The 13,856-nt window shown below is 43.5% G+C and overlaps 2 protein-coding genes across 2 annotated transcripts; one reads left to right on the top strand and one right to left on the bottom strand.

The window, feature by feature from the left end:
• Window positions 1-188: 188 nt before the first annotated feature.
• gga3b (golgi associated, gamma adaptin ear containing, ARF binding protein 3b) lies at window positions 189-10,014 on the bottom strand. Its single transcript, XM_070449708.1, is given in 20 exon segments — window positions 189-2,186; window positions 2,188-2,236; window positions 2,614-2,722; window positions 3,080-3,249; window positions 3,445-3,749; window positions 4,061-4,185; window positions 4,187-4,219; window positions 4,379-4,461; window positions 5,097-5,366; window positions 5,554-5,670; window positions 5,760-5,774; window positions 5,777-5,834; window positions 6,796-6,933; window positions 7,625-7,705; window positions 8,010-8,113; window positions 8,512-8,635; window positions 8,743-8,841; window positions 8,997-9,072; window positions 9,196-9,280; window positions 9,919-10,014. Coding segments are annotated over 20 exon segments (2,286 nt in total). The 5' UTR covers window positions 9,986-10,014; the 3' UTR covers window positions 189-2,008.
• A 124-nt stretch (window positions 10,015-10,138) lies between these two features.
• mrps7 (mitochondrial ribosomal protein S7) lies at window positions 10,139-12,080 on the top strand. The gene is made up of 5 exons (XM_024012319.2): window positions 10,139-10,242; window positions 10,518-10,709; window positions 10,843-10,906; window positions 10,992-11,159; window positions 11,461-12,080. Exons 1-5 carry the CDS (start codon window positions 10,199-10,201, stop codon window positions 11,680-11,682), a joined length of 690 nt encoding a protein of 229 aa, XP_023868087.1. The 5' UTR covers window positions 10,139-10,198; the 3' UTR covers window positions 11,683-12,080.
• Window positions 12,081-13,856: the final 1,776 nt, after the last annotated feature.

The raw sequence follows: 13,856 nt of genomic DNA, 5'->3' as shown, positions 1-13,856 counted from the left end.
GTGGAAATGCTTGACATGAACACTGGCCTGGATACAAATGTGGCCTTTTTTTTAAAAAATTTCCCTGACATTCGCTGAGATCAAATTCACAGTAAACGCTGTGGATGTCGGCACCAGTATGACCTTTAAGTCAACTTGATTTACTAGCCTAAGGTATGAATAGAACAACAAAGACGAGTACAATCAGCTAAATTACACCAGATCAAAAATCCTTTAATTCTCATGCAGCAAACAATAGCACATAATACAGTATGTACAATCGTAAAACATCTTTCAAGACATTTACACATCACATTGACCTCTACACATCTCCTGACTACAGACGATAAGTACACCTATGTACAGAGCTATTGTGCCTCTCACAATGCTACAAGTCAGGGGCAACCAGAAGAGGACATGGGGAGGAAGGGGAAACTGTCTGTTTTCCAATTCTCTAACCTCCCTGAAGTGTGGATTTAAAAGCAATGTATTAGTGCAAGCATGGGTAAGGTGTTTCCACCATATTCTCATATCCGTCCATTCCTTTTGAATGTTAGGATGAAGGTTAGCGACTCAACCTTTCATCATCGATGAAGTATGAAATCACTGCCCTATTGTGGCTCAATATTACTGGAATGATTTTGACTTCTTGGTTTCACCTTCCTCCATGTTAGTTCAACTTGTCAGATGACACTTTCAGCAGTGTTAAGCTTGGTCAATTCAGTGATGCACTGAAATACTACAACAAATAAATAAAATACCATTTCAATACTGACAATGGAGAAAAATAATACACATCCTAAAACTCAGGACTAATGGATATCTTAACCCGGGTTGACAGACCACTTTGAAAGCTCAAACACCATAGTTAACCAGATGCAAGCATCAGAGGGAGCATAAGAAGAACCCGTACATTAAACCAAAGAATAGAAACCAGCTATGGTATGCATTTATGACAACTTACAGAAGCATGTCAGGAGTAACCACAATATTGATTACAGTGTTGCTAGGAAACCCAGTCATCAAAATAGTAGCTGTCTGTGGTAAGACCTAAAGATGGTCCAGCAAACCCATTAAATAACTAATATCATTGAGAAATACAATATACAACACTTTAAAACATGTCATAATAATTGCCACAATTATGTCTAATAAGCATGATCACTGGATATGCACTGAAGAAATATTGAAACACCTCATGGAATCACGTTCGAGGCCTTTGTCAACAGCCAGCTAGCACCCACATCTAATCAACATAACTTTCTGTATCTTGACTCAAGTTTTAAGTATGAGCTAACATGCTAGCTAGCAAGTCCTCCGGATAAGATTCCCGGATTTCACCAAATTCTATTCCAGGTATAGGATTAATCAATCATTTTTTCCTAGTTATAAGCTCTGAATAATAATGTCCTTTCTAGAATGCCCTTCTAGCTCATTAGAAACAAGCATTCAACAATGCTGTGGTATAAACATTGGCATATATACTGTAAATATATATATACATACACCACATATATATATATATATACACAGTATATACACTGTATGTATGTGTCTCGCCATAATAATGGATGTAGTGTTAATTATATTTCTTTGCCAGCAAGTCTTGTGGGCGGGACTACGTTTGTTAGGAAATGTCCTGCAGTGCTGTATAAGGGACAACTGGCTGCCTGCTAAAATACCTTGTAGATGTTCTCAGTTAATGAACATACTTAATAACAAATAAAGAGTGACACTTGGTGCATCTTTGTATCAATTTCTGAAACATGGAAAAAGCACTTGTAACCCTTCAGTTGAGATGCAGTCCTGGAATAATATCAATACAAGCTCTGGAAGCTATTGTAAACCTGGCTTAAACTTCAATGTATGCCATGTATGCTATATTATGCTTACAAAGTTACAATTGCCTCAATAGCAACTGGGCAATTACAAAAACGGTAAATATCAAAACAATCTAAAAGAAACAGAATGGTTGGCTGGTAGGCAGCACTATGTTGGTACTGTAACATTGCAGCACAGTTCTCCCACCCTATTCTCCTCTCTCTTGCTCTCTCTCTCTCTCTCTCTCTGGGGTATGTGTGGTTAACACCCCCATCATGGAGTGTTGGTTTGGCCCGTTCTGGCTCGGCTCTGTGGTGTATGGGTGGCTATAGGTGACCCCATCTGTCTGGCGGGGGAACTGGTCCACCTCGCCACCTCTGAGCACTGCTGTTTCCGAGAGTGAACGCCAGCTTGTAGCGCAGACGGACCTTCTCCTGCAAGAGGCAAACATTGGAAGAGGGTCAGCAAGTGTTTCACAAAGATACAAAGAGAATGGAAGCCCATCAGGTCCAAAAAGACCTAGGCTCTCTCTCAATGAATCTTTCATTAATTCCTCAAATCCTCTCTCTCCGTCTCCCAAAACCACATTGGATAGAAAGTCAGAGAGGGACCTTCAACCTCCAATACAGTTGAAAAGATGAGGAGATAGTTGCAAGGAACCATGGAAAGATGAAAGATAGAGCCCTAGTCTTACAGTGACATGGCCTTGTATTAGAGAAGTGGGCTGCTCCCTACCTGTGGGCCCTGGAAGATCATATGACTTTTCCCTGACCATGTGACCTTACCAGGAAATACTGTGGCCCTGCTCTTACCTCAGGGGATTGGCCAGCAGCATGACCTGTGTGATGGAGGCCGGGGGAAGGATGGGGTTAAAGGGAGGCAGCTCTGTTCCTGACGGAGGCTGCAGCTTCACCTTCATGGACTGGAGGACAAGGAGAGGAGGGGTTAAGTAGTGTGTGAAAGTTACACACTGAAGATGGCTGCAAAGCCTGTGTACGCTATCCCTGATGCAGTGAAAATAATACAAATAAATACAAAAARGAAGCTTTATGCAACATACTTTTGAGTGAGGACCCCATCACCTTTTGTTTGGATGAAATGATACAATGTTTGAGTGAGTAAGTATACAGGAGTGAACACGTGTAAGTATTATACGAGTGCATGTGTACACACTGCCCTGAGACATGGCTGTAGACCCCTATGGCGTCTAGACACGGCAAGTGTACACAAAGTGTGTGTGGAGTGTGTGTACCATGTGTATATTGCGCCTGTGTGTTACCTTGGGAACGGCGGCCTGAAGGACCACGTTCTGAACGGGCAGTGGTGCAGTGTTCAGCATGGACACCACTAATACCAGCACGTCTGGTCTGCAAGGGGGACAGTCTGAGGCAAAGTTCAACAGCACACGCACCCCGTCCTTATCATAGGCTGTTACAGGGAGCCCTTTACCTGGAGGGGACAGGACAGAGGCAATGAGAGGCTCTATCAATGTTATCCAGACAGTGTACTGTGGACATCAAAAGGTTCAAAAAGACGAACGACGTTCAATTTCACAGGAGGATATATAGCYTTTCCCGTTTCCCTTTGCACACTCCCCTCTCTCTCTCTCCCTTTCTACCTCCCTCCCCTATCTCCAGTACTCACTGGGTCTGATGGCCTCCAGGGGGACGTGCACGTTGCCCAGGGAGGCCTCCGGTCCTAGCCCCCTGGCTGGGCTGCCCCCCTGGAAGGAGGAGTGGTGGAAGGGGGAGAGGGAGCTGAACAGGGGGCTGCCCGGGGCAGAGCTCAGCGTCTGGGCTTTGGTGTGGGACACCGCAGGGGAGCCAGGCATGGGGCCAGGGAGGAGGGAYGTCGAGGAGAAGGGGACCTGGGGTACCATAGCCCCCAAGGAGGGTGGTACTACGGCCCCCATAGAGGCTGCCATCCCGAATCCGCCGCCAACACGCAAACTGGAAACGACAGAAAAACAACATGAGCTCTCTCTGGAAACATAACTAAATCAAACAAGCAAGTGTGCAATCAAGAGCATGTTGATTTGTACCATATTCAGGATAATGTTGAGTAGCATCTAGTAATGTAATGATGCGACGATGCGATGCACTATTAATGACAACCCTGAGCCTTCGGATTACCTCAGAAGTGTTGCTTCACTTTAGCCATGCGCTGAAGCACCTGATCTAATTCAACGTGGGTAATATAATACCTTGAAGTGATCTACAATATTACCAGTGAAGTGAAGGGAGTAAGGTTAGTTGAGCACCTCTTTGGCTCTCCAAAGTCCAGACTGGCCATGTCTTGGAGGTCCTGGAGGCTGTGGGTGGCGGGGGCCGTGGCGGGGGCTGGCGCTGGCTGGACTGGGGGAAATACTAGGCCTGGCCTGCTACTTAGCACCAAACAAGTCAAGGCCGGGGTCAGCAGCCTGGAGATGGATAGAAAGGAAGCGACACTTACAAATCTACCCAATGTATCACAAGAGTTGTTCATAACTCCTCACTGTTAAGAAACAGGAAATGACAGCAGAAAAAAAAAGTATGCTTTTAATGCTCTGACCATTGTGGGGTTTATCAGGAAGAACTACCTGTAAGGAGGTCCACGGATTCGCTATTTCATTCAGCTTTGGTTTTGATTGGCTGTTCAGAGAAGGAACTGGATCGTTCAGGCCTGAGAAAACACACAAGGGTCATTAGTATTGACCCTTCTTTTCCAGGTAAATTGACTGAGAACATGTTCTCTTTTACAGCAACGACCTGGAGAATAGTTACAGGGGGAGGAGCGGGGACGAATGAGCCAATTGGAAGCTGGGGATGATTAGGTGGCATGATGGTATGAGGACTAGATTGGGAATTTAGCAAGGACACTAGGGTAACACCCCTACTCTTACAATAAGTGTCATGGGATCTTTAGTGACCACAGAGAGTCAGGACACCCGTATTAACGTTCCCATCCGAAGGACTGCACCCTATGCAGGGCAATGTTCCCTTCACTGCCCTGGGGCATTGTGATCCCCTTAAGACCAGAGGGAAGAGTACCCCCTATTGGCCCTCCAACACCCCTTCRAGCAGCATCTGGTCTCCCATCCAAGGATCTGCTTAGCTTCAGAGGCAAGCCAGCAGTGGGATGCAGGGTGGGATGCTGCTGGCATAATGAAATTAAGTACCATGGGGCATTGTCTGAACATTGGTGAACACAGTCCTCATGAATACATTTTGAATACAAATCAAATAGGAAATATGGCCTATATTTAACAAGAATACATTTACACATAACTTCCATAAAATGCAAGGTCAGTGAGGTACCTAAGGACAGCAGCTCATCYTCAAGGAGAGAGAGAGCGTTGAGGGCCTTGTCGGTGGCTGGGTGGCTGGGGCTGTTGTTCTGACTGGCATGCAACCCGGCCAACCTTTTTGGAGGAGGAGGCAAGACAGGGATTGGGAACCCCAGGTGATTGGCTGAAGTGTGATCGGAGACCAACGGGAGAGGGGCAGGCGGAGGAGAGGTGGAGTTTGGAACGTCAATGCCAGCCAGGTCAATCAAGGTCTCTGTGTTGTCACTGTTCCCTGTGGTCTCTGTAGAATAGAGAGGGAAAGAAGGAGAGGTGGAGAGAGGTAGAAGGAAGCAGAGAGAGGAATTGAAATCGAAGGAGGTAGAAAGAGAGAGATACAAAATGGTAGAAAGGAAACAGTTTGCTCTGAAAGTGTGTGTGTGTGTGTGTGTGTGTGTATGTGTGTATATACACTACGTGCCATCACTCACCTTCACCAGCTGCAGATCTAGGATCCTCGATGTCTCCATTCACCGTCTGTCCCTTGACAATCTTCTTGTAGGAGTTGATGACCCGTGAGAGGTCATCGCTGGCCTGCAGGATGTCACCTGGAGGGCAAAGGTCAGAGGTTAAGAGATGGAACAACAAATAACAATCTAAGAGGTTGAAAACCATTCAAATAACTTTATTTCCTCACCTAAACTTGTGTCTCAGTCTCTGTGGCCATTTTGAAAGCAGCGCGTCTCAACTTGTCGCAGCGGTCGTATAGTTCCTGGTATTACAGGAAATGTACGACGACATGCTTCAATCAGCCACTGACACAGTTTACAATTCTAATTAATGTCACATTAACATCAAAGTCTACCACGCTCGTATCATTCTAGCAGCCATTCCTAATTCACTCCCTACCCCTTTCCCGTGGCCCTACCCATTCCCCTTCCCCTTCCCATTGGCCCTAACACTTTGGTGTTTCCGATAGGTAAGGATTTAGCAATATGATAGAAGCTACCACTAAACTGCTTATACCTATCCAGACCCTTCAGATCTGCAAACATCGAAAGGTTAGGGCCCAGGGGAAGTGGTAAGGAACAAATTGGACTAGCTGTAAAACTGAGTTAAGGACTGGCTATAGCCTGAGGTGATACATAAGGGCCTTAATGCTTCACAGCGAGCAAATAGGATAAGTATCTAAGTAACGGCACTTCAGACGCCAAACTTTTGGCGAGTAGAACTGAATAGACATGAAGAGCGGGCTGGCATGGCTGAGAACTCTGCTTGACATACCAATTGGTTTCATACAATCGCTCTCTCAACACTGCAGACATACTCATTGCTTTTGGGTTGAATTCAGGCATAACAGCCACCTCTCAGAGGTCCTCCACCTGCGTATCAGCCATGACTGTGCTTCCGTTGTGGGTGTGGTAGCCAAGCAACCTTTATTTGCACGCAATTAACATATATTAATATGCATTACCATTTTTCCTGACAGTGGAAGAACTGCTCTGGCAGAACTGCATGAAACAGAGGCGTGCCTCACCCGCACCGCGCCGAAAGAGCGGCAGAGGCTGACCAACTATTGTCAAAAGTCAGACGAGGTGCACTATGGCTTCACAAGGCACTCTATCCCTGCTCTCCCAAAGAGAAAGTTAKATTTTTTAGTTCGGTGCGGCGATAGAGCGGTGTTTGAACTAGGGCTAAGTGTGATGTGTGTGGAGTCTGAACGGAACACACACCTTGATGATCTCTCTGTCTGACTGGGAGGACCTGTCCTTGTCGTAGTGGGACAGCATCTCACTCAGCAGCTTGACGTTGATGCCCACCTCTTCCAGGGTGTGGATGCGTTTGGTCACTTTCTGAACCCTGACATCGTCCTGGGAGAATGAGGGTTAATAAGATGTTCAAGACTTGTTATAACATTGTTATACATTGCTATAAGAGCCTTCTATGCATGCCCAACAGTTATATTGTAAATGCATTCAGCCGTCCTGGGAAACAGAACAATACAAGTGTTATAGAGAACTACTAACATGGACGCATGATCGGCTATGATCACATTTTCTAAGCTCCATCTGTGTGTAATGTATTTTATAGTGTATTTATTATCCCATGATGAATTATTAAAGCAATAAGGCACAAGGGGGTGTGGTATATGGCCAATATACCACTGCTAAGGGCTGTTCTTATGCACAATGCAACACGGAGTGCCTGGATACAGCCTTTAGCTGTGGTATATTGGCCATATACCACAAACCTCCGAGGTGACCTATTGATATTATAAACAGGTTACAAACATCTATTAGAACAGTAAAAATAAATGTTTCGTCATACCTGTGGTATACGGTTTCATATACCATAGCTTTCAGCCAATCAGCATTCAGGGCTTATAAAATACACTATTAGCATTTATTACCACTCAAAGCTAGTTAGAACAGTCGTATGAACCCATTATGACGATAAACACACAGGTGGTATGTCACAGGCTGAGTATGAGCATTCACAACAGCTTACGGCTCCTTACAACCGCCTTTATAAGCACTTAAAGGGCATGTCGTTGTCTCTCACCTCCTTCACCATGTTCTTGATGAGCCTGTTGGCTTCCTGCAGGTCCTCTGGGTTTTTGCTCCTCAGAAGCTCTGCTAGTAGCTAAACACACATGAAGGCATGTCTCTGTCAAATCACCATGGTGACACTGACATCTGCTGGTTTGACTCTATCTGTACATCAGTGGTCAGCAATGCTGGTCTTAGAGACCTAGAGGGAATGCAGGCTTTTGTTCCAGCCCGATAACCCCCGTTTTAGCAAATCAATGTTTCAGTGATTTGTTGTAAGTAGGTGTGTTAGTGCTAGGCTGAAACAAAAGACTGCACACCACATATGCAGTAGTTCTCTAGCACCAGGGTTAAAGACCAGTACTGTGGATACACTCAGTCTGAACCCAGTGTCTCACCTTGCCCATGTCCTCATTGTCAAACACAGGGTTCTTGGGACGTGTGGGGGGTGAAGGAATCAGAGTCTTGTCCACTGGGAGCTCAGGGTCCATAGTTACAAGACCTGGGAGCGGAAGGTGTGTGTGATTTAGTTCACAGATAAGATTATTTTTGCGCTAGTTTACTGTATCTAAAACAAAAACTCCACTATTTTTCCTTCATAGCTTGTTCTCCATCTTCTTTTTAAATAATAGGGAATAGGGAGCCAATTTGTTATGAGCTATTTTATTTCCATGACTGATCAAAACTTGTTTTCTCATGGCTTTCTTGTCCCTCTGCATCAGACATATGGTGAGCAATATGTTTGAAACATCGAATCGCAATAAAATCACATAATTGAATCGCAATACATTTTGAATCGTGAGAATTGCAATACATATCGTATCGGCAGCTCAGTATCGTGAGGTCCCGGGCAATTCCCAGCCATAGTGGCTGTGGTAACTAGAGAAAACCAGGTCTTACCCTGTCTCCTTAGTGTCTGGTATGCTTCGTTGATTTTGGCCTCGTTGGGGAAAGCCACTGTCCAGCTGTACAGCATCTCAATGATCTTTGTCTTTACCTTCTCTGGTACTCTGTCTCCCATGTACTAGATAGAAGTGTACCAGATCTTTGTCAGTGATGTATTCACACACAGAATACAAGGAAAATAGAAGAAGAATAGAATAACGCATTAAGGATAGCAAGTCCACTCACCTTGGGAGAAACAACTTTGATCAGCTCGTTCAGAAACCGATATTTCCCGATTTCATTATGAAACCTTCTCCCGCAGTTCTTCATACATGCCTCTAATACCTGGGAGAATTACACGTGGACATTTTGTCAAACACATGGACACATAGGTAGCCCTGAGACAWGACTGTATACACCATAGGAGTACATACAGCTATGCCTCAGGACTAGAACAGAATATTGGATGAAATGAAATAGTACAAACAAAGAATACTTACTGTTAAAGCCTGAAGCGCCTCCCATTCTTGCGGCGATTGGATTTTGTGAACCAGCAACCTGACAGCTATCTGGGGACTGCACAAAGAGATCGGGTTAAATTGGCCCATTTCCTATACATACTATAGCAATGGGTCAAATATAGCTAATACATACTGAATTTACACATGATGGTATCAGGTGAATCAGGAAGTAACATACCCTTCCAATTCCTTATTGATCTGGTCACAGAAACCGATGATGTACTCCCAATCCTCCTGTCTGTTAGTTGGATGGGTGGCTTTATCTATAGTGAGATCAAATAAAAAGAAAATATGTTTAACACATGCCTTTACAGTTGAGAGTTGACAGACTTGAAAGGACAACACATGTGAGCAACCGGACACTGACAGTAAAGAATTCGACTGTCATCCATCCTCTGTCATCCTCCACATTGCACTTGCTACTAGCATCAATACCACAACGCGCATACATGCAGTGAAGCCACCACCAAAGATGTTTTATCTGTGCCACCACTATAACGTTAGCCCCCAGTTCCTCGAAAGGCTATCAATTATATCTGTCAACCAACACAAGATAGACGCTTGATACCAAAATCACAATCCTCAACTTAGCTGTCTTAACTCTCGAAATCAAAAGGGAGCTCAGCTGAGGTTCAGTGGCCACATCCCCTGGGTTTATGCTTGAATGTCCGCCTCCCACAACTGATCCTGATTCAGTGCACAGCTTTCCTGAAACGGCTGCTTAGAACGACAACGCTAACACAGATCTTATAACGGGGATGCCTCGGAGGCAGTAGCCCTGGAGGATTGCAGACAGTTCAACAGATCGCACTCTTCATTACTTCATTCAATGCAATGCAATGCAATGCAATATGCTAATAATATAAATGAATTGACTGGATACATAGGTTAATTCACTCACTGAGCCAGGATTCTAGCGTCTCCCCTTCCTGGTACGCCATAGCATTGGAAACATCGCGTGATGACATCACCAATGTGTGCAACTATGCGCGAGAATCACGCAGTCTGCGTTGTCAATAAAACCTAGAAAAATATGAATTTATTGTTTGGTGTAAAATTGAGAAARTCAAACATTTAGCTGAATAATGCTTTATTTTGGAAAATAAATCATAGAAATTAGTTTTGCTTTATGGCATCTACCAGGGAGCTTACCCAGGGGTCTTCGCACCACACTTTCCAAGATGGCTGCCGCCATCACAGGTTTACTAAAACCTTGGACACCAAGGTAATTATAATTTTGCTGATTAACGACGCTATGGATGTGTATCTTAACACTGTGATACTGCACTAGTATGACACTTATCATTGCACAAGTTTATTACAACTACGTTTGCTAATTCAGCTACCTACAGTCAGTGACATTTAAATTGTTTCTGCAAGCAACATTAGATGGTTATATGATCATGTATAGATATTGTCCAGGATATGCTATAACCATTGCATTGTATTTGACTATTAAACATGAAGTGTCATAACTTTCTGTTGCTCATGCTTCTCTAGGGTACTCCTGGTGAGATGGAGCAGGTACAACCCTTACTACCTGGAGCCTGAGCCTCGGAAAGAGGTGTACCACATTCCAGAGACTGAGCTCACACCTGAGCAGAAAGAGGAGAGGGAGCTGAAATCTGTCAGGCCCATAAAGGCAGCCACCAACTCTGTCACCAGCTCTGTTTTCAACGACCCTGTGTTGAGGTACCTAACCCCAACACACATTAATGCATAAGCCTACAAACACTGAAATACATGTAGCTCGGTCATGTGGTTGTATGTTTACCCTGTCAATGCAGTGTGAATTACAGCTCATCACTGTTCTTTCTCTTCACAGCAAGTTTGTCAACATGATGATGAAAGATGGTGACAAGATTATTGCCAAAGGTATCATCACACAGGTATAAGTGGGATTCTATGGGACTGTTTGATATAGTTTGCCAAGTAAATGTAAATATACACTAATGCCCATCCTTCTCTTCTCAGACATTGGAGAACATGAAGAGAAAACAGGTGGAGAAGTACCACAAAGCCCCRGAGGGACAGAAGGCAGAGATCGAGTGTAATCCATACGCCATCTTCCACCAGGCTCTGGAGAACTGCAAGCCTGTCATTGGCCTGGCTAGCATTCAGAAAGGGGGCAAGTTCTATCAGGTCAGTACGCTCACCATTTCTACAGTCACCAGGGTCTTATTCATTAGTTCACAACGTAGCAAAACATTTCGCATCGTAGCAAAACGTTCTGCAACGTAACGAAAACAAGCGTTCAGGTAGTCCCTCCCTGTTTGTCTCTTTTCTTGTCTTTGGTGCCTAATGAGCACAACCTTGGTGATAGTTTGTAGAAAAGTATACATCAACTCTTTATTCTCCACGATAGACATGACAAATGTAATTTATCTTTAGTCTCATACAGTATGTGTAATGACATCCTGRATTGTCCCTCTCCACTCTGCAGGTGCCCATACCTCTGACAGACAACAGGCGGCGCTTCCTGGCCATGAAGTGGATGATCACAGAGTGCCGGGACAACAAGCACAGACGCACACTAATGTACGAAAAACTATCCCAGGAACTGCTGGCCGCCTTCTCCAAGGAGGGCAACGTGGTCAAACGGAAACACGAACTGCACAAGATGGCCGAATCCAACAGAGCCTACGCCCACTATCGCTGGTGGTAGTCGACTCTGAAGCTTGAGTGCAGCATTCAAAATGGGACCTTTTGGACTGGAAGGAATTCAATCCATTGTCCCTTTGGTCAAACTTGAGGAGTTCCTTGTTGGAAAATAAAAACATCATGGACATTTGTGCAACACATGGGAGATTGTCTTCAATGTAGGGCATTGACAGGCTATGTAAATATACATCTCTTGGACTCCATTGTGAAATATTTGGAATGGTGTGTATCCAAGTATACTGACCACAAATACAGTTACTGTAAATGTGGCTTTTACTAACATTGTATTATGGTTAAATAAAGAATGATTGTGAAAACATTACAAATGACATGATCACATACTGTATTTAGAATATATATACATCAGTGTCATCTTCAAATAAATACAAAGCTTAGTTAAAACCCAGGTCGATTTTATTTAAATGTGATTTTTATTCATCTGCAGTCAATGTACAACAGTAGCAAAAATGAAATTGACCAATGTTTGTACTTCTGACATTTGAACAGATCATCAGATACCCAACTATAGTAGTGGGAATATTTATAGGAAAATATAATACACTGAGCTCTGTCTTCAKGCAGTAAACTCAAACTTTCTATATATCTACTTGAGTAGATAAATGTACAAAATGCTCAAACTTATTTGGTAATTCTGTGAAAAACAAAAAGGCATGTACGCAAACCACTAGTAGGCAAATTGAGTGCTGCACTTCCTGTCCAAATTAGGTTTCTTCTGAATTACTTTACTTTGAATACTTGGTCTTTATGTAGCAATAAATAGGCCCTATAGCATATACACATTTACTTCAATATTCTTCTTTCGTTTCCAACTCATGGCCCTATCAAATCTGCTCAAACTAGTGGATAACCAAGTTTATTTTAGTGCAGTGCTTCGCAGCCTCGTTTTATCTAAGATGTACTCCAAAATATCTTAATTTGAATGTACACTGAGAACCACAGTTTGAATGAAACTGATTGAGAAACACTGATCTAGTGAACTAAATGTCAACAATAAAAAGTGCTGTTAATGTCAGTCCGAGAAGTTCGGTTATCGGTATTCCTATCAACTAACTATACCGTCTGATTCAAGCCATGTTGAATACCAAATGGTGGTATTAGATTCAATCTATAGTTTTTGCGACAACTGATGTCGCGCGGTGAAGACGGCCATAGATGATTTTGCTCTGTCTACAATAGAGCCTACTATACTTCAACCAACGAATTTATGTAAGAATGGTCCTAATTCTCATATAATAAAAAATAGGTGATAAAGTAGGTAATATTGGTTCTTCCTCTTCGGAATAGAGATTCTACTCTCTATCACAAATGGTCACAACCTGCATTCAGATAAATGCAAACCTGCGCTTCGCATAAACCTCCCTCAGCCTCCTCATTCTTGCAGTAAATCATGCCTGAGGCTGACATAACCTAGGGATAGGGAAAAAAAATAAATCCATAGTAATTACACGATTAGATCAGTGATTACTAATTGAGGAAAGGACAAGAATATAGCATCAGCATAATGTTAAAGATATTGAACAGAACCCTAGAAATAGTCTGCTGCTGTGTCTCAACTCATCGTGTTTGGTTTTGTGAGCGTATTAATGCAACTGTCTGAAGCGCCAACAACAGATTGTCGGATCGGTATAAAGAAATCTTTTATCTCAACATGCGAGGTACTGTCATGAGGAACACCTTTTTTCATTGCTTTGAGCAAAACAACTCTGAGTGGCAAGGAACCCCTTATGGGAACAAATGAGGAGGACTAGTAGTATAGTACCGGTGAACATTTTTATATCCATACCAAAAGTAGCAACACCTGGCTAAAAGTCCGTCTTTAGTGCTTTTGAGATGCGATTATGAATCTGTTCAAGATGCTCTACCTCTGTTATTGAGAAATAATCCCTCGAGACACGCACCCCACGAGTAGTGCAACCAGACAGGAAGCTCATCCCTAGCCGCGCCCCTCAGGAGCATATGCAACCCAGCAGTCTTGTATATGATGATGTTTCCACCATTGAATGTGCCTTTGAAATTCTTCTCTAGCGTTCAGGGCCATTTGCCCACCTGCTCCCAAGGATTTCCACTTTTCATTTCCCCATTAGTGAACCTCTCCATATCTCAAGCTTGCGCAAAACTGTTTGACCAGTATAGTGCGCTTGGCACAGTATACTTTTT

Source organism: Salvelinus sp. IW2-2015, linkage group LG20, assembly GCF_002910315.2.
Source record: "Salvelinus sp. IW2-2015 linkage group LG20, ASM291031v2, whole genome shotgun sequence".
NCBI classification, from domain to species: domain Eukaryota; kingdom Metazoa; phylum Chordata; class Actinopteri; order Salmoniformes; family Salmonidae; genus Salvelinus; species Salvelinus sp. IW2-2015.
Note: the sequence above shows the minus strand (reverse complement) of the source record. Positions and strands in the feature narration are given on the sequence as shown.